Below are 21,689 nucleotides of genomic sequence, written 5' to 3' on the forward strand. Positions count from 1 at the left end.
CTTATTTGCACTATTTGGTACACTTGCTTACTTGTGCTGGCTAGCTTTATGCCTACTTGATACAAGTTAGATTTATCTGAAAGGAGGGAACTTCAATTGAGAAACTGTCTCCATAAAATCCAGCTTGCAGGGCATTTACTTAATTAGTGATTGATGGGGGAGGGTCCAGCCCATGGTGGGTGGTGCCATCCCTGGACTGCGGGTCCTTGGTTCTATAAGAAAGCAGACTGAACAAGCCATGGGGAGCAAGTCAGTAAGCAACACTTCTCCATGACCTCTGCATCAGCTCCTGCCTCCAGGTTCCTGCCCTGTTTGAGTTCCTGTCCTGACTTCCTTCAGTGCTGAGCAGTGATGTGGAAGTGTAAGGCTTTTTTATTTGGAAATAAACCCTTTCCTCCCCAACTTGGTTTTTGGTTATGGTGTTCATCACAGCAATAGTAACCCTAACTAAGACAGTTATTATCTTTTTCTTGAAATCCTAACTTCTATGTAGTGGGTAGCCATTCCAGCTTTGGTCTGGAAGTTCCAACCCCCATTGAGGTTTTGGTAACTATCACGCCCACAAGGCGGGGCCAAGGGAGGGCCTGGAGACCTGAGATCTGGACGTGCCATGCACTCTTGCTGCTGGGAGCCGGGAAGCTAGAGGTGGATGGAGGAGAGTTCTCCAGAGAACATCGCTGACTACTGCTGCGTCTTTCCCAGAACCCTCAACCTACCTATTCCTTCATTTGTAAGTTACGCCATTAAATAAATCTCCTTTTAACTACGTGGAGTGGCCTTAATAATTTCACCAATACTTCTAGGATTTCCACTATTTCATGTGTTGTATGTTCCATGTTAGTGGGCATCTTTTGTTTATTTGTTCTCATCTTTATAACCTATTAAACTTTTGGAATGCTCTATAGAAATTTTATCTTCTTCTTCTTAAGACATTGCTTCTTCAGACACCCTCTTAAGTGATGCTGTAAGACTTCCCTGTAGGTCTCAAACCACTGGAGCTAGAGTTAGAGAAAGATGTCCTTTTTACTCCTTGTGGGCAGCATTGAGGTCATTCTCTTCTTCTAAAATTCTCTGGCTTTGAACTGCATGTCATCAGATTATATTATTTACAACCCTAGTTGATCGTAACTCCTGGTTCATTCCCTATAATGAGTTTGATTTTGGTTATTTAGAGTTAGAACAAACTTCGCAAGTAAAAGGCTCAGCTCTCCACAAGAGATCTTTATGCTGATACCAGCCAAAAGTCTAGAGGCTGACCACTTTTAATTTTTGGTCAGTGGACTACAAATTTGAGGGTTCTTACCATCTTCTTGGGTTTGATAATTCATGAGAACAGTTCAGAGGAGTCAGGAAAGCAATGTGCTTATAGCAGTAGTTTCATGGTAGCATCACAGATTTAAGTCAGAATGAGCTGAAAGAAAAGGTATAGAGGGTGGGAGAGATTTAGTATCTTTCCCCTGGGGATTCAGGGCAAATCTTCTTTCTGTCACATGGATGTTTGACAGTACACACACACAGTATTGCCAACTTGAGAAGCTCCCACAAGCCTTAGTATCTAGTGTTCAAGGAGATTTCATTATGTAGGCATAATTGAATTATTGGTCATGGATTGAACTCAGTCTGTAGCTTTTCTCTTTATTCTGGTCAGGTTGATATCTCATGGCTCAAAGCCACAGCCCACCAATCACATGGTTGGTCTTACTTGTGTAGCCAGAACTCGTTTGAGTTATATTGTTACCATAAACTGTCTAGGAGCTACTGTTAATCCTACCATGAATGAAAAAGATATTTGAATCACTCAGGAAATTACCAGGATTTAAAGACTAGCTCCCAGGAACTGGCAGACATATGTCAGCCAAATTATTACCCAGAGTCACCCTCTCTTTTATTTGTTGCTCTCTTTTTCTTAGCAGTACTATTTCTTACATTAATCTTTGGTAATTTTGATCATGAAATATTTTTTCAGCATTTTGATCTTTCAGTATTTTGAATTTAACTTACAGAAATGGTGTGATTTTCCAACTTAGTCATTCTTTATTAACAACTAAAGAATCCCCATAATTTCAGTTTTATGCATCTTTCTCTTTACCACTTGTTTCTTTCTATCTTTCTCCTTCTAACCCCGATTTACAATCTGTTAACCCTACGTGGTTTTCTAATCCGTTGATTCTACCCTGTTCATACGGTCTCTCAGTAGCCTTACTCCCTTTCTTATTTGTAAGGTTTGTAAACCTTGTAAACCAATCCTAATTATCCCAGCATACAACCCTTGATATTTTCTTTAGAGAAACTTTGTTGTTGTTATTTCTTAGTAGTGTTGGGCTTAACTTAGGGCCTTGCAATATGAGGCAATTTCTGTACTATTGAGTTAAACACTAGGCTCTCAAATTTCCTTTCTTGATTCATTGTCCTTACAGAGCCAAAACTGCATTCCTGTTAAATCCAGCTTTCCACTTTTTCCATTCCTACACCCATGTAGCTGAATGTGGTTAGTGAGAAGCATACAACATTACTGATTGGTTTTATTTTAAATTCGTGACCGCAAACCTCAAGTGGGACCTTAATCCTTCCAGGTAATCATGTTATATAGTGCAGGAGTAGGGTGGACCATTTTTTTTTTTTTATGGTTTTTCCTCTCACCTTACACTTTTTTTTTTTTTTTTTTTTTTTTTTGGTTTTTCGAGACAGGGTTTCTCTGTGTAGCTTTGCGCCTTTCCTGGAGCTCACTTGGTAGCCCAGGCTGGCCTCGAACTCACAGAGATCCGCCTGCCTCTGCCTCCCGAGTGCTGGGATTAAAGGCGTGCGCCACCAACGCCCGGCTTCACCTTACACTTTTAACACTTTCCATCCTTCTCTTAACTAATGCCTCTTCATTTTTTTTACTGAAAAAGTTGAGAGCAGTCCTCTAGAAGCTACTTCCAGGCACTTACTAATGTTTACATCTACCTATGGTGAAGAAGTACACACACTTCCTTCTATAGGTAACCATTACATTTGTGCAGTAGATTCTATCTCCTGATGCCTATTTAAGAACAGATACTTAAGCTAGGCACATGCCTTTAATCCTGGCCCTCGGGAGGTAGGATAAGGCAGATCTCTGAGTTCAAGGCCAGCTTGATCTACATAGTGTGTTTTAGGACAACCAGGTCTATGTAGAGAGAGACTCTTGTCTCAATAAAATAATAACTGAATAAATATAATAAAAAGGAATGCTATTTCAGCAATTCTTTTCTTTTCTAATTAACCCATTCTCATCAAACATGCCACTTCTTTCATGTTAAAAAGACGCAGTTCTTTTGACCTCATTTGTCCCTCTACTAATTTTGATGTCTAAAAAATTTCTTATTTTGTGTGTATGTGTAGTTATATGTGTTTACACGAGTAAAAGTGCACATGCACATGTTTGTGGAGGTCAGAGCTCGAGTTAATTTTATTCAGTGGGTTATAATTTTTTCTGTGACTTTCTAGTACTCTAGTTGGTTCCTGTTGGATCAGTGGGATAGCTCAATTTGATTTTCTATTATATGTACCATATTATTTCCAGCACTTTCTTGCTTTCTAGAACATGATGCTCTAGGCTCAGCTACATTCCTGTCCTGTTTTATAATCTTATATTTCTCCATGGAGCCATAGATTTCTTTTTCTAATTTAATTAAGGTATGACTTATAAGGAATAAAATGTAAATAAAGTAAGGTTTTGTTTAATGAGTTTTCACAATTGTATACACTGTCTTAGAGCTTCTGTTGTTGTGATGAAACACCATGACCAAAAAGCAAGTTGGGGAGGAAGGGTTATTTTGGCTTACACTTCCATGTTACTGTTTATCTTTGGAGGAAGTCAGGACAGGAACTAAAACAGGGCAGGAACCTGGAGGCAGGAGCTGATGCAAAGGCCATGGAGGGGTACTGCTTACTGGCTTGCTCCATCTGCTTTCTTATAGAACCCAGGACCACCAGCCTAGGGACAGTACCACCCACAGTAGGCTGGGCCCTCCCCTATCAATCACTAATTAAGAAAATGCCCTACAGCTTGGTATTATGGAGGCAGTTTCTCAGTTGAGGTTCCCTCCTTTCAGATAACTCTAACTTGTGTCACATTGACATAAAACTAGCTGCCACACAGTCTGTATGGCTGTTACTTCAAACAAGATAAAGGACATATTTATCTTCTAAGAAGGTTTCATCATCCCTCATTTTATGCAGTTAACTCTTCCAACCAATAGCCCCCCTTCTTTTAACTTCCTTTTAACTTTGCCTAGTGTTCTACTTTATGTGCATGAATTATAATGAATATAGCCCTAGCTGTCCTGGAACTCCCTCTGTAGACCAGTTTGTCCTCAAACTCAGAGATCTGCCTGCCTCTGCCTCCTGAGTGCTGGGATTAAAGTTGTATGCTACCACACCCTGTAGCTGGAGAATTTTCTCTTCAGGTCCCGCCAAACCCAGCAGTCCAACAGGCCACTTATAAAATAAACACACAGACGCTTATATTATTTAAACTGTTTGGCCTAATGGCTCAAGCTTCTAGCTATCTAGTTTTTACATCTTAAGTTAATCCATTTCTATAAATCTATACCTTGCCACTTGGCTCATGGCTTACCGGCATCTTCACATGCTGCTTGTCATGGCGGCGGCTGTCAGTGTCTCCCTCTGCCTTCCTGTTCTCTCAATTCTCCTTTCTGTTAGTCCCGCCTATACTTCCTGCCTGGCTACTGGCCAATCAGTGTTTTATTTATTGACCAATCAGAGCAACACATTTGACATACAGACCATCCCACAGCAAAACCCAACTTTATTTCTTATTTTATTATAATTATTTAATATCAATTTTGAGTCCAGTTATGAAAGAGTACTATATAGTATTTTGAACAGGGAACATTTAATATAATGAATTAATAATTATAAGAAGAAATTAGAGTAATGAGAGCTTGATTAGGAAGACCTGATATGGAATATAACAGATAAAAGGAGAAATCGTTATTTCTATACTTAGAAAGTTCAAGGAAGAGTGCTTCCCAACCCTTGGTTGGCATCCAGATTCTGCTGGAAAGGTCATGACCATGGCTCTCTGAATGGCAGAGAAATTGTATGGTGGTATCACACAGGTGGAACTTTTTTGAAATTTGGCCTCTAGAACTTCTCTCTTGCCATGGTAAAATGTACTGGTGGTTACCAAAAGTATTCCAATATAAACCCACCAGAGGGAAAGTGCTGCCTGTTGGATACTCTTGCTGCTCTGCAGCACTGAAGGGGGGACTGGAGAGGTTGCACACACTGCAGTGAGGAGTTTGATGCTAGAGCAGCTGTCTGTGCTGTAGGAACCAAATACTGGAGAAGCCACGTGCTCTGGAACTTAGAAGCAAAACCATTCCTTCCCACAAGCTCTTGCCAGTGTCCTCTCTACTCATGAAGTTTACCACTGCACCAAACTGGCAAAGAAGATACATTCAAAGGGCTCAGGTCTATTTTCAGAACAAATGAAGAGTGAATTTAGAGCTAAAAGGCTTTAAGTCACATTTTCTCCTCGTAAGCCTCTTTAAATTTCAGTTGTATGGTATCCGTTTATATAAAAGAATGGTAAAAGTGAAGGTAAACCCATCTGTCTAGTGACTGGATATAAGATTGTGTCACCTTGTTTTATCTTGGGACCTGATCCTAGTTGTAGTTTATTTTAGCCTACCATCGGCTTCAAAAGTTTTGAGGTGATTGGGACTTTTTCATCAAAAGGACTTGGTATCTGCTCTGGCAAGTTTTCAGAGCTCTCTTTCAGTGTTATAGTTTAGCCACTTTACAGGCTGAATGACAAATGTCTTTGCTTTATGCATCTTGTATTATTTCTTAAAATTAGCATATATATTTATGTTTTGTTATTTCCTTAAGCTGGAAAGGCAGTACATAATACTTTTTGCATTTGGACATTTTTAGCATCGTGTTGTGGGAATTAATACTGCTTTGTAAGAATCCTTTCTCTCTCTCTTTTTTTGCAGCTATATGATTTGTAGGTCTTGGTAATTCAGTGTTCAATATGTTGCAGTGGAAGATTATTTTGTAATAGCTGGGCCTAGTGGCTCAGGCCTATAATCCCAACCATTTGGGAAACTTGAGTCAGGAAGATCTCAAATCCAAGGCCTGCCTGTGCTACAGAGGTAATTCTAAGCCAGTCTGGTCAACTGAATAAGACTGTCTTAATAATAAAAATAAAATAATAAGAGGCTGGGGCTCAGTGATAGAATGCATACATAAGGCCCTGGGTACAATCTGCATTGCCATACTATGGAAAGGTTTTCTTATACTTTTTCATTTTCTCCTTCATTTATTTGTATTTTCTTTTAGAAACTCTCACATTTTCAGAAAAGTCTCACAGTTCCCTCAATCTGCCCCCTGGATTTAACTTCACTATCATAACTTCTATTTTGAAAATATTTCCTTCAGTTTTGTTTTCTAAAATGTAAATATTTGTGTTTGCTTTGGTAGCACATATACTAAAGTTGTAATGTTACAGAGAAGATTAGCATGGCCCCTGCACAAGGATAACACACAAATTCATGAAGCGTTCCATATTTTTAAAAAAACAAATAAAATGTGAATATTCAGTATATTTGTGTGTATAATTTTATGCATACACACACATATATAATTTTATTTTTTGAGATAGAGTTCACTGTGTTGTCAAAGTGGGACTAGAATTTGTAGTCCTCCCCCCTCAAATGCCTACATAATATTATTCTATAATTTTAAAGCAAATTTCATGAACTGTCAATCAAAGTAGTTTTTAGTGAACTTCATTTTATTCCTCTTGAGCCTTCTGAGTAGCTGGGATTTGAGGTGTGTGCCATAGTATCTGGCTTGAATGTACTTTTAAAATTATTTATTTACTTATGTTTTACATGTGAGCATTTTGCTTGAATGAATATATGTGCACTGTGTGTATGCAGGTGCCTTTGGAGACCAGAAGAGGGCTTTAGATCCCATGGAACTGGAGTTACAGACCTTAGGTGTTCTTGTGTCAGCTGTCTTTCTGTGCAGTGGTATTAATGCACAGATGAACATGTATTTTGTCTTTTATACATAAAGGGATCATATTTTAGGTGCCCTGCATTTTGTGTTTTTCATGTAGTGTGTTTCCGTCTTTTTCATGACGGTATGTGTAGCTCTAGTGTCACTGTTTTGTCAGTTTGAACTCAGCAGTGCTTGGAATAAACATGATTGTGTGCTTTTTAATGCATGTGTGACTTTTTTTCTAGAATAGCTTTCTAGAAGAATGTCAGAGAGTTTTTATTTTGTAGAGTTATGATCTGTCTTTAAAAACTTAGAGATATGACTAAATTCACCTTTTCCATGAACAACCACCCCAGTTCACACGGCTACCAGTTGCATACGGTCCCACTTCTCACTCATTCTTGCTTATTGTAGACACTATGGATTTTGCTTTTTGTCAGTCTAGTGAATTGAACATTATTTAAATTGACTTTTCCTGACTTTTAGGAAAGTTAAGTACATAACCATGTACATAAAATCTCTTGTACTTTGTTGTTTAGATGCTTAACTTATATTTTTATGTTACTGATTTTTTTGATTTGTAAGAGCTCTTTATATAACTCAAACGATTTATTTTAGTTACAGGTATTTTCTTCTGATTACTTATTTGCTTACTATTTAATTTTGGTATGGCATTTTTTTTGTTTTATGTGTTTAATTAAAAATTTTAATTTAAAATTTTTATGCGTAAATATTTTTTTTCCTTTAAGGATTCTGGAATTTAAATCTTGACTTCAAGAAGCCCTTCAATTCCAGATTTTAAAATACTCTACCTCCCCCCTCAAATGCCTACATAATATTATTCTATAATTTTAAAGCAAATTTCATGAACTGTCAATCAAAGTAGTTTTTAGTGAACTTCATTTTATTCCTCTTGATAATTTTCTACAAATTGAATGTTTTACCAGAAGTATATCTAGAAGAACCATTTTAATGTTGTGAACTCATAGAAAGATTATCAGAAAAATTAATAGAGAAAATAGGATTTTAATAGCTCTTGGAAGGGCATGCTAAAGAAGAAGACTGGGATAATTTGTACAGTAGTAGTTTTCAACCTTCCTAATGCTGCAACCCTTCAGTCCATTCCTTATGTTGTGGTGATCCCAACCATAAAATCATTTTGTTGTTACTTCATAACTGTAATTTTGCAACTGTTATGAATTGTAATATAATAGGACATCTGATATACGATCCCAAGGTATCGTGACCCACAGCTTGAGAACCACTGTTGTAGAAGACAAGATTGAAAGGTGGTACTAGTTCTTAGGTGGTAGGAGAGGAGCTATAAAGTGGGGACACAGGGTTTACTTTATTTTGTTTATTTATTTGGTTTTTTGAGGCAGGGTTTCTCTGTGTAGCCCTGGCTGTTGTGGTACTCCCTCTGTAGACCAGGCTGGCTTCGAGGATCCACCTGCCTCTGCCTCTGGAGTGCTGGGATTAAAGGCGTGCACATGGGGTTTAAAGTGTAAATGGATTAATTTAAAATTCTGCCCTTAAAACTTTTTAAGTCATCTTTTCTCTATTTTTTAAAAATTCCTGATTTCTGACTTTGTTTTGATTTGTTCTCGTACTTTTTTGTCTCTCCATGATGATTTTATTAGGTGTTATTGTGACTATTTTAGTTCATGTTATACTCACTACTTCTTTATATTCTGATCTAGAAAATTAACTTGGTAATCCTCTTGACATTTTTTTGTAATTTATTACTTTAAGGTTAGAGGGTTTTTTTCTTCCTAATTTTTAGTTTTTTTGTGATCTGATCTACCATTGACTCCCCATTTAAAATTGTACTCTAGGGCTGGAGAGACAGCTCAGTGATTAGGAATACTGGTGGTTCTCCCAGAGGACCTGGGTTTGATTCCCAGCACCCACCCCTCTGTAACTCCATTGTCAGATCAATGAATTTTCTGGCCTGTGCAGGTACTGCATGCTTGTGGAATAGATATATACACATAAAAATAAATAAATCTAAAATAGTTTCAAGTTTTACTCTACTGAAAATAGAATACACAGTTCTACTTGTGTTTACTCTCCCAACCTATCTCCCTTATTTGAATCTTTATTTTTCATTAAATTTGTAACAGCTGTTTTAAATTCATATAGTTCATGTATTTGTGATAGTAGCTTACGGGTTGTGGTATAAAGTAGGGTGAAAATACTAGTGCCTGAGCATTTAAGCTTTCACTACCAAATGCTCACCTAGTCATATTTTTCACTCCTTTCTACTCCACCAAGAACATCTTTCATGGTTAAAACCAATCCTTCTTTGATCCCCTGCTTCCAGGATTTTTATCTTAATTACTATAATACCTATTTTTAATAATTGAGTTTAGATGTGTCAACTATTCCATCATTTTACTAATAAATAATTTAATGCTACCAATGTTAACACCCACTGTTAAATGATACTGGGAATGTTCTAGGGAATAAATGCTTTTATTGAACTAGTATCTTTTTCCTCTATTTTTTACATATTCAGTTAAGATTGTGCTCAGCCTCATGTAACAAAAATCTAAATGCATTGGCTTAATCAAATAGGAATTTTTTTTGGGGAGGTAATAGGAAATCTCTATAGAGGCAGTTCAGGGCTTATGGCAGTTCTCCAATGTCATTAAGGGCACAGGATCCTCTATTCTCCTTTACTATCTTTCATAGTGGCCTTCTCCCTATAATAGCAAGGTAGTTGTTATGTCTCCAAACTGTTCCTTCAAGGCATTGCCCACAATCCTTATGTTTTGATCTCATTGATATTAACTGAGCTACATGTTTGGTCATAGGCTCATAGGCTGCAGGGGAGTTTGAGAAGCTCTTATTTTAGGCACTTTGCTTCCTTATCCCAAAGTAGTATTTATCTAATATGGAAGATAGTAGAATTTTGGCCAGATAACTAGCTATTAGCAGATGATAGGCAAACATACATTTTTTTTTCTTTTTTTGTTTGTTTGTTTTTGTTGAGACAGGGTTTCTCTATGTAGCTTTGCGCCTTTCCTGGATCTCGCTCTGTAGACCAGGCTGAACTCGAACTCACAAAGATCTGCCTGACTCTGCCTCCCAAGTGCTGGGATTAAGGGCATGAGCCACCACTGCCCGGTACATTTTTGTTCTTTAAAACAGCCTTACACATTGGTATGTTCATTGCCAAGGAGAAACTTAGAGTCAGAGGCCAAGTGTGGTGCAGCCCCACAGAAACTCATTGGGATAGAGGTATGAACACAGTTTAACCTGTCCAAAGCCCATTCTCTCTGCATTCTATTGTTTACATAATTTTGTTCACTTCAAGTCTTATTTAAGTAAATATTTCACATGAGTACTATTAGAAATATCTTAATTAAATCTGATGATCTTTTAAACTAGTATGTTGGTATTTAAAGTAAGTCTAATAATTACAGTCTTTTATTCACATAATATTTTAATGAGAGTAATTTTTCTTACAAGATAAGGTACAAATATCTGATAAATCATATTACTCTGTTTTCAGGATATCTTAGATGGTACCTACTTTCTTGTTTTAATTACTTCTCTTCAATACTTAAGCTTTGCTCAAGGTGTAATGAGGTTTTCCTGTTCCATGTTGAGAAGAGTAATCATGTTCATATAAGGATGGTTTACGAAGTTACAGGGCAGCTAATAATAACAGTTTTCTTGATCTATAGCCCCAAATAGGCAAATCAAGAATTTTGAGGAAAATAAATGAGGAAAAACTTTAGAAAACTTTAATGGTATGCAATTAGGGCTCCAGAATTAGGACACAAATGACAAGGTGAATCTCACTGAGTATGATTTAGATATTTTGATTTTTAAAGCCAACAGTCTGAAACAGCTTTGAAACTTTTTTCCCAGAAGACAAAGCCAGAAGGAAGCAAGACTAATGTTCTGCTCTCCTTTAGGATGGTAATATTTTTAGCTGCTAAGGTTTTTGCATAAATGTGACTTTGACCTTACTTTGAGGGATTGTTAACAGAAATTATTTTCTTATGCCAAAGCACACATTAAACATAAACTAGTTCATTTAAACCTCTAATCTCCCTTTCTTGTAAACTCTGATGATGCATAGCTCCATCTATTGTGAATGGTACTTGGGTTCATTTCTCTTAACTCTCATTACCACAATACATGTTCATTTTAGGCAAAAATTGCTTACTAACCTTTAAAAAAATTTCCTGTAGTGCCTGTTTAAGGCTTATACTTAGTTTGATCTTAATAAGAACCAAATAAATAAAAGACTAGGAGACATTTTATATATTTATAGTTAATATTAGAAAAAGGCCCAAAGTAGTGGGCCATCTATTGTCACATATCTAAGAATCAAAGAAGCATTGAAAACCATAAGAATATAATTTTTGAAGGATTTTTCCCAAAGCATGTGCTAAAATAAGATATTTTAGCCGGGCAATGGTGGCACACACCTTTAATACTAGCACTTGGAAAGCAGAGTCAGGCAGATCTTGTGAGTTTGAGGGCAGCCTGGTCTACAGAGCTAGTTCTAGGATAGCCAAGGCTACACAGAGAAACTCTGTCTCAAAACAAAACAAACAAAAGATACTTTGCAGTGTTTATGTGTATTTTGGTCATTTCTTGATGTTATTTATGAGACTGCTTAGTGCCTAGACTTATTCCTCTAAAATAATAGTTTAACCTCTTAGACATACTAGATGTTTTATATGGCTAGAAGAAACCAAAGAAAGCAAATGATACAGGGATATAAGTTGCAGTTCTGTAAAGACACCTCTTTTCATGTGACCTTTCATTGAACTGGTGACAAAAGAGGTATGTAGTCTAACATTAAAGTATTTTATTAGATGGTAAGTGAATGAAAGAATTTAAAAATCTAAGCTCTCAGAAATGATTTTGCATGTTTTTGGTGTATGTGTTAGAGTCATATAGTGGGACATTGTAGATCGATAGGGAAATTACCTGAGGAGACAGTCAGTCAACTGGAAAGCCTTCCACTCTTATATTTTATCTGCTTTGTGGAGTTTCATAGAGAATTTTACTGACTTAATTAAAATTTGTGTTGATTTCAATGATGAATAAATTACTTTGAGGTAATGAAAACATTTTGAAACTAGAGATGATAAACAAGTGTGTGTCACATTGAATCTTATTTATTTCACTTTTAGTCCTGTATGCATCTCCTGTGGGAATTATTGTAATTGGAGGTGGAATTTTCTGTCTTGTAAGCCCGATTATACCTGGCAACTGCTTCCCAAATTACTACACAGAGGCTTATATTAATTATAAATGCTTGACCATTAGCTCAGGCTTGTTACTAACTCTTACAACTTAACCTATTTCTATTGATCCGTGTATTGCCATGTGCCCTGTGGCTTACCAGTCCTTTGGTGTCTTGCTCCTTGGGTGGCTGGCTTGTGTCTGCCTTGGCTCTGCCCTTCTTCTCCCTGTATCTCTGTTTGGCTTTTCCCCCTAGCCTTATTCTGCTATAGGCCAAATCAGCTTTTTTTTCTTTTCTTTTCTTTTCTTTTTTTTTTTTTTTTTTTTTTTTTTTTTTGGTTTTTCAAGATAGGGTTTTTCTGTGTAGTTTTGGTTCCTATCCTGGATCTTGCTCTGTAGACCAGGCTGGCCTTGAACTCACAGAGATCTGCCTGGCTCTGCCTCCTGAGTGCTGGGATTAAAGGCGTGCGCCACCACTGCCAGGGCAAATCAGCTTTTTTTTTTTTTTTTTTTTTTTTTTTCGGTTTTTCGAGACAGGGTTTCTCTGTGTAGCTTTGCGCCTTTCCTGGAACTCACTTGGTAGCCCAGGCTGGCCTCGAACTCACAAAGATCCGCCTGCCTCTGCCTCCCGAGTGCTGGGATTAAAGGCGTGCGCCACCAACGCCCGGCCAAATCAGCTTTTATTATCAACTAATTAGAGGAACATACATTCACAGCATATAGGAGGGTCCTCCCACAGCATTTCCTCCTTCCTGTCTAATCAAAAAGGAAGATTTTAACCTTATCATAGTAAAATTACAAATAACAAAATAGTTATCAAGCAGTAATTACAGTTACAATATCTAGTCTATTTGTATTTGACAAAATCAGAGAAAACATTTAATTGTCTATCCTATTTTGGTGAGTCTAAAGTTTTATATCTAATTTATCCTTTGTCATAATTAAGGAAACTATAGCTATAATTATCTAGTCTTAAGCTCTGTCAAAGACTTTAGAAGGATGAAATGTTACTTAATAACAGGGACATCAGGGCGGGCAAGGAGGTCTGGGATAAAGTCAGGTTTATTCAAAGTGCACTCACGATACAGAAAAGAAACACCATCGCCACTGCTGATCCAGCTGTCACTGCCTCTTCATTCCCAAGGGAGATAGGGAAGGTCCAGAGAAGGTCACTTATCCGTGACCTCAGCAAGCCCTCCACAGTCCAAGAGAGAGCGAGCTAGCCTTCCCTCTGGATCTTATCAGGTCACATATCTCCAAAGAAAACCATGCCCATTGAGCCAAGCTGCCCCATATAATTGACTATAGTACCAAATTCCCACAACAAACTATATAAAAAAACTCTGTATTCTCTCACACGTCCATGGTTATTTATATATGTCTAAGTGCATAGATTAAAATATTGTAGTAGTAGGAAGACCATACTGTTCATATCACTTTGACTTGTTCCTGATAAAAATTGGCTAGATTTTTATCTTAGAACAAAGAGACATGCTATATCTTTTAGAACCATGCATTTTATTCTACAGGTTTTTTTTGTTTGTTTGTTTGTTTGGTTTTTTGGTTTTTCAAGACAGGGTTTCTCTGTGTAGCTTGGCACCTTTCCTGGAACTTACTCTGTAGACCAGGCTGGCTTCAAACTCACAGAGATCTGCCTGCCTCTGCCTCCCGAGTGCTGGGATCAAAGGTGTATGCCACCACCGCCTGGCTTATTCTATAGTTTATAGTATCTCAGTGCCAGGATTTAAATATTTCCCTGTTAGTAGATTCTCCCTCCAATGATTTCTTCCCTTTTTATTCCTTCCTTAATTACTTTTAATATTTCTTTTATTTTTTGAGAGCATAATTTCTCCCTTCCCTTTTCTCCCTCCATACCCTCACATATACTCCTCCTGTTCTTTCAAATTCATAAGATCAGCCTTCTGTGAAAGGGTTTGATGTGGACAGTGATATGCAGATAAAAATATAATGGATAAATTTAATAAATGTACATTTTTAGTGTTTCATGTGTTTAGACCTTATCTATGCAACAATGAATTAAACAACTTCTCTGCCATCCTAGAGCTTGTATTTAGTGGGGAGTTGACATTGAATAAATGTATTTGTGTGTGTGTTACGTGCTCACATGTGTGTGTGGTGAAGGTCTGCATACCTGTTTGCTCACCCTCTCAGAGGCCAGAGGAAGATGTTGAATGTCCTGCTTTATCACTCTTCCATATTTTTTCTTTATGACAGGATCTCATGGAACCTAGGGCTAGACTGGCAGCCAGCAAACTCGTATCAGTCCTCCTGTCTCCAGTCCCTACAGTGCTGGGGATTCCATCCACTTGTTTTCACATGGGTAGTAAGAGCCAAACTTAGGTCCTTATACTTGCTCTCTAACCCACTGAATGATCTCTCTAGCCCAGGAGATGAAGTTTTAAAGAAAAATAAAGCATAAGAAATGTGGATAAAGACTTTGATACATGAATCTTATCACATAGTCTTCCCCTCTTGGAGTTTAGAAAGCTCATCTTTTGTACCTTTGTTTTAATAAGTCATTGGCTTTCACAGTGAGGACAATGAGGACAGTGAAACATGAAACTTTCTGTGCAAGGGTTATTCCATTGAGCAAGGGCAGTTCTCAGAAGTGAGGGCAGCTATAAGCCATTGACAGCACAAGTTTTAGTTAATACATGAATAACCACACTTAAAGTATATTGTAGTGAATCTTTCTCTGTCCTGCCAGCCAGCTCCCAAATAATGACATGGAGACTTATTAATTATGAAAGCTCAGCCTTAGTTCAGGGTTATCCCACTGGCTCTTATAATTTTAATTAACCCATTTATTTTAATCTGCAATCTGTTATATGGCTCATTACCTCATCTCTCTTCTCTGTACTCATGCTGCTTCCTCCTCGTCTGCCTGGCAACTCCGCCCTTCTTCTTCCCAGAATCCTTTCTGTCACTGGAAGTTGTTGAATGTCCTAGCCTCTTCCTAGCTATTGGCCGTTTAGTTTTTTATTATACCAATCACAGCAATACATTTTCACACAGTGTACAAATGTCCCACAACAGTATATGGTTAACAGTTTTGTTTGTTTGTTTTGGGGGAGAGGGCGTTTGAGACAGGATCTCACTATGTAGCTCTGGCTGTTCTGGAACTCACAGCGATCCACCTGCCTCTGCTAAGATTAAAGCTGTGCACCACATGCCCAATTCTGTGGTTAGCATTTTGTTGTGATTACTTTTATCTCATTATCTGCCTCTGCATGTCTTCATCATTTTTGATTCATTTCAAAGTAAAATGCACTCTGTAGTATGATCTTGCTAAATATTTAAGCATGAAATCATTAGAGCTAAAATTTTGTTTATTTTGTTCTTTTGAGGTAAAATTTACATATAATATGTAAGTCTGCTGTAAACATTTGCTGAATTTTGACAAGTGCATACAGCTATGCATCCCAAAGGATATCTTAGAAACTTTAATTTCATTTACCCTACTTCTACCTTTTAGGTTGTTGTCATCATTTTAAGTTTGCCTATGTTTTATTTATTGTGCTGGGATTGAGCATATAGCCTTATGAAAATTGGGAAGCTCTGTACCACTGATCTACTTCTCTAGCTTTTACATGTGAAATTATCAAGCTTTTGAAATTGATGCTATTTTGCAGTTCATATGTACCAACAGGTTAATCCATTCTGTGACTCTTCTTACATATCTGATATTTAAATATTAATTTCCTATTAGAATAACCCCTTTATGACATTTCTGCTAATCATACATTGGTTTTGCTTTAAAAAATTTTTACTTCATTTTCATTTTTCAAAGAATTTTACAATCTGTAATAGATTTTTTTTTAACATTTATGTACAACATTTTGTTTAGCTGTTTCAGAGATTTCTTTCTGTTGTAGATATTCTTAGCACTTTGGCTATGATTACTTGGTGTTTTTGTTTTTATTATTTGTTTGTTTTTTTTTTTTACAGCCATAGCTTCATATATCTGATTAGTTAGAAAATTCCTGCTTCTTATCACCTCAAATATAACTTTCTGAATTTTCAGTTATGTGTATGCTATAACTTTTCAGTGGGCTGAATATGGTGCTAATACTCTTTTCCACATTTTCTAACCTTTCTTTGTGCTTTGATTTTAATATTTTCTGTAGATGTAAGCTCTTCATGTTTGTGCAGTTTCCTTCACAGGACACAGAAAAGAAGAGCAAGGCTGTAGGCATGGTGGTGGAACCACAAGGGAAAATAGAGGCGGGCATTGTTTATTTTTATATACAACATACTGAAGACTGTTGTTATGATTGTTCAGTACAAAGGAGAAGAAAAGTTACGAGAAAACCAAAAAAGGCAGATGATTTTTTTTAAAACATAATTTCTTTATTGAATCTTTGGGAATTTCACATCATGCATCCTAATTCCACTCACCTCCCAGTCTCCATATCTTCCCCTTATCCCTGAAGTGCTCCCCGCAAAGCGCAAAGAAGATTAAAAAAAAAAATCAAACCAATCCAAAACAAAAGAAGCAAGCAAAAATAAAAAAAATGAAAAACAAAAAACAAAACCTCTTCGCTCCTCCATCTTTCCTGTCTCTCCAATACCTCTTCGTCCGTCCTAGTGTCATTGGGAGCCGCTGTATATCATTTTGTCCAATCAGCTTTACTTGCAAATGTTCATCACAACGAATCATTGGTCTCGTTCAAGGCCTTTGGTTTCGTGTACACCATCATCACTGGATCCTCACTGGGACTCCTCTTGGATATCTTGCAGATGCCCTAGGTTGTGAAGATCCTGCATATATTGTTTCACAGGACTAGTTCCTTCACAAGCTTCAGCAGGTCCTAGGTGGGGTAGATGTTAGGTAGGCCTGGGTGGTAGTTGAGCTGGTCAGTCCAGGCCACTGGGGCCACCCTCCTCAGGTGATGGGCAGAGCCAGCACCCCTGTGCCCATGCCATCAGGGTCAGTTCTCCCTTGCCTATGGTGAGGGGTGGGGCCATCTCTCCTGAGTGCCATGGAGGGGGACAGCAGCTCTCCCATGAGGGGCAGGTCCATCGAAGGGCAGGGCAGCATGGCCCTCTGATTTAATCATTCATGGTTCTTATGGTTACATGAGGTGACTCGGGCCACAGACATCAACATAGACCCCAGGTGCAGCAGGACCATGGACTAAGACATGCCCCTTGGCAGCAGCTTGGGCCTAGACAACATCTTGGCTTCAGTGGAAGCACAAGCCACTCAGATCAGGGTGGCTCTGGTGGCACAGCCCTTGGACACCAACAAGACCATATGTTGCGGCCCCAACCCTGGCTTCCATATATCTTTGGTGGCAACATGGGCCTCAGACTTAAACACAGTCTCAGCTGCCATAGGACCACAGACCCACACATGTTCCTTGGCAGCAGCTGGGTCTGGATGTCAACATTGGCCCAGGGGTGGCAAGATCAGCATGGCCCCAGTGGCAGCATGGCCCTTGGACACTAACATGGCCCCAAATCTTGGGCATCCACATGGCCTTTGATGGTAACAGGAACCTCGAACATCAACACAGAACCTGGCTGCATTGGGGCCACGGACCCAGTCATGGCTCTCAGCTGCAGCTCTGACCTGGACATCACCATGGCATTGGGAGCAGATGATTTTTTTTAATCAGAGTTCTTGCAAACAGTGTTAGGGGATGTGATGAAAAGCACAATTGGGTTTTTCTTTGACCTAGAGCAGTACAGAGAAGAGAGGTTCTGGTTTATGAGCTTCAGTAGTCTTCAGAGGTGGGATAATTCTGGCTTTTTTTTTTCCATTAGAAGGAAGGATATATTGTGGCTAATAGTTCTAGAGGGAAAAGAGTTTATAACTACCATAGAGGAGAAGTATTTTTATATTTTACATGTTAAGAAATAACGCATGGTAAAAGAGGACCTTCGTGATAACTTTTAAAAAATTTTGTGAATTTCATATGTATCATATTTATATCACTTCACCCCTCTCTGTCCTCTCCAACTCCTCAAGAATTCTTGCCCATTCCTTCTCACATTCATTGTCTCTTATTCTTTATTTATTATGGTTACATATTTATATACATATAAATTTAAAAACACAATTTAATCAGTGTATTTAGTATAGCTCTGTGTGTGTGTGTATGTGATTCATTTTTTTTCCTAATTTAACTTTTTATTGATTCTTAGTGGGTTTCATATCATGCATCTCGATCCCATTCATCTTCCCGTCCCTTTGTGTCTACTCTCTGCCCTTGCAACTTCCCTCCAAGATAAAATAAAATTTAAAAGAAAAGAAAAAAAAATCTTGTCATGGAAACTGTGACACAGTTATACCCTTCAGTCCATATATCTTTACTTGCAATGTGTCATTGGTCTGGTTCGAGGCCTCTGGTTCCTGCTACACTATAGATACTAGGCCCTCACTGGGACTCCTCTTAGATATCCTGTTGTGTTCTGATTCATGGAAATCCTGCAGCTTTGGGTCTGTAGGACACATGCTCCAGCAGATCATAGATGGGGTGGATGTTGGGATGGGCCAGTTCATATCCCTGGGTCTGGGTCTGGGTCTGGGTGGTTGCTGGGTTGGTCAGCCTGCCAGCTCTCTGTCATCCTCACCACCAGGGTGAGCTCTCCAGCACTGCTCAGGCTAGCTCACCCTATGCAGTAAGCAGCAAGGGTCAGGACCAGTTCTCCTGCTCTCACACCCTCAGGGCCAGCTCATCCACTCTTACAGCAACAGGGCCAGCTCTACTATGTTGCCCAGGCGAGGTGGAGGGGCCCCTCTCCTGAGTGCAACAGCTGGTGAGAGGCAAGGTCAGCTCTCCGACCTGCCACAGATGGGAAGTAGGGGGCTTCTCTCCCTCGCCCATACCACCACATGGTAGATGAGGGGTGGGGCTAGATCTCTGACACTGACTTTCTCGGGGCTGGGTCACCCGTGCCCCTGTCAGTACGGTCAGTTCTGTTGTGCTGCCCAGGAGAGGTACAGGGCCTGCTCTCCTGAGTGCTAGATCTCCCTAGTATTGCAGCCAGTGAGGGGCTGGGCCAGCTCTGTACAGCCTCATTCTTTCAGTCTTCTTTGGTAACAGGAGTGATGGACATCAACAGAGACCACAGACATGGCCTTTGGCAGCAGAACAGGCCTGGATATCACCATGGCCCTAGATGGCAAGCAGGCCACCCACTTTAGCCTGCTCTTCACTGCTTTCACCTCTTCAGATCTCCCTCTCTCCACAGGACGTGAACTATTCTGTCTGTCTGCCTGTCTCTCTCTCTTCCATACTCCACCATGTATTTGCTCAGCATAATAGTGACCAACTCTCGGTGCCACAAGGTGCCTGGCTGACCTGGGTTTTCTCCTCCCCACCCAGTGTGGGTCGTCTTCTTCTGTCTTAATTGTACTGGTCAGGCTCTTGTTTTCTCCTGCCTGCTCAGGACAAACCAATTCTGATTTGTTGATAGGGAATAGGTAGTTTTGTAAAGTGTGTGTGTGTGTGTGTGTGTGTGTGTGTGTGTGTGTGTGTGTGTGTGTGTTGGGGAGGGAAAAAGGGAGGATTGAGAAAGGAGTCTGGAAGAAAGAGGAGACAGGGAAGTTGTTCCAGAATTGAAGAGTCAAATGAAATGTAGGATGTATTTATAGCTAGCTAATTGTTTCTTTGAATCTTTAGTGCTGTTGGTACTAGAAATTTTGAGAATTCTATTCGTGGTTGCTATAAGATACTGGTGAAATCGTGGTCCCCTATTGAGATTATTAGTCTCATTAATAAAAAATATTTAAGAATGCATTCAAACAGAAGCTTGAGGATAGTTTTATTAGAGTTTGAAAGAAAACCCCCAGGGCAGGCATGCTGTAAATCTTGGCAGCTGCCTGGAGGAGGAGCATGGAGAAGAGAAGAGGGAAAAAAACCAGGTAGTTTTGGGTCAAGCTAGTGTGGGGTCAGCCACGTGGTGGACAATAAACCACATAATGAGGAAGGGAGCTTTAGAGAAAGAGTGAAGCCCAAAGTACCAGAAAAAGCACACTCAGGTTCTGGCTGGCATCGGAAAGAGAGAAGAAAAAGGAAAAGGTATAGCTCTATACACACTTAATTGCTGATTCGCTTTTAAAATTAAACTTAGAAGTATTTCGAATAAAAAATGTCTTAACTTATTTTCCCTGTTTTCTTTTACAGTTTTATATTAAAAGAGCACAACCATGTTTCGGAATAGTCTCAAGATGCTTCTTACTGGTGGGAAATCAAGTCGGAAAAACAGATCAAGTGGTAAGTGGCTACCCCATACTTACTCTGTGTGATAGAAGTACAGGCCGTCTTAGGGATCTGAACTAATGCTGCCATGCTTCAAAATTTTATTAAGTAGTTTATTAAATTTGGAACATAAGAAGGTTTACATTCTTATAGACTGTCATATTCTTTATTAGAAGGTAGGACCCTTGAATATTTATCAGCAGCAGTCTGCTAAAGAAAAACTGTGAGGAAAAAGTACTTATTTCTATTTAATGAGAGAATAATGTTTCTAGACATTTATTTATTAAAAACTCTAGACCCATGTTTATTTTAAAAATTAACAAAGGAGTTTATTATAGTAATAGATACTCTTAATGGAGGAAATCATTAAAAATAGGACTGTCCCCATAGATTTATGCAGAAAGATATAATTATAGGCACTATGGTATACCCATATAATTCCAGGATTGTGGAGGCTGAAGCAGCAGGCTCATGAGTTTAAGGCTGCTGGTCAGTCTTGACTACCTAGTGAGTTCTGGTTCAGCATTGGCTACAGGATAAGATCCAGTCTCAAAAAGAATTGAATTTTTTTTTTGTTTGTTTTGTTTTTTTGAGACAGGGTTTCTCTATGTAGCTTTGGAGCCTTTCCTGGAACTCACTCTGTAGCCCAGGCTGGCCTTGAACTCACAGAGATCCACCTGTCTCTGCCTCCTGAGTGCTGGGATTAAAGACGTGCGCCACTACCGCCCAGCAGAATTGAATATTTCTTACAAGCGCTAAAGTTTATTAAGGTTTTTGTTGTTGTAGTTATATGTGTATGTTTGCTTATATTTTTAAAGAACAGGATAATTTGGGGTTTTAGGTAAAAGAAAACTTTTGGGAGACGATATTGAACAGAAATGTACTAGATATGCGGTTGTTATTAAAGGGTGATAGACTTTGTACTTTTTATAATGTTTTCAACCTGATTTCTCTTTAGTTATAAATTCACATTCTTAGTTTATTCATTATCACTCATTTCAAATGTTGTAATTTGTACTGTGATTTCTTGGATCTTCAGGTAGTTAAATTTACTAATTTCTAAATATTTGTTGGTTTCCTGATTATTTTATTTTGACAGAAACTTCTACACTAACTAAGGAAAATGTTTTTTCACTTTACTGATGTCAGTAGTTGTGGCCACAGTTCAATTTAGCTCTTTGGTAGACACTGGCTGGATATTTTCCATTCAGCTAAAATAATGCTACTTGGAGTAAGCACAGGACCCAC

General features: G+C 38.5%; 1 protein-coding gene and 1 non-coding gene across 18 annotated transcripts in view; both read left to right on the forward strand.

Moving 5' to 3' along the window:
* Tanc2 (tetratricopeptide repeat, ankyrin repeat and coiled-coil containing 2) overlaps positions 1-21,689 on the forward strand; it is a 338,567-nt gene that overhangs the window by 36,398 nt on the left and 280,480 nt on the right. For 15 of the 17 annotated variants that reach the window (XM_076577705.1, XM_076577713.1, XM_076577710.1 and 12 more), the window contains one exon: positions 20,367-20,456. In XM_076577705.1, coding sequence (XP_076433820.1) covers positions 20,390-20,456 — 67 coding nt within the window. In that variant the 5' untranslated portion in view covers positions 20,367-20,389. Of the gene's footprint in view, positions 1-5,840; positions 6,147-20,366; positions 20,457-21,689 lie in introns of those variants that run through there. The other 2 variants (XM_076577711.1, XM_076577704.1) reach the window with 2 other exon arrangements.
* Positions 6,459-6,565, forward strand: LOC121831837 (U6 spliceosomal RNA). The gene has a single exon (XR_006075442.1). It is a non-coding gene; the product is annotated as a U6 spliceosomal RNA (small nuclear RNA).

Source organism: Peromyscus maniculatus, chromosome 8, assembly GCF_049852395.1.
Source record: "Peromyscus maniculatus bairdii isolate BWxNUB_F1_BW_parent chromosome 8, HU_Pman_BW_mat_3.1, whole genome shotgun sequence".
In the NCBI taxonomy this organism is placed as follows: domain Eukaryota; kingdom Metazoa; phylum Chordata; class Mammalia; order Rodentia; family Cricetidae; genus Peromyscus; species Peromyscus maniculatus.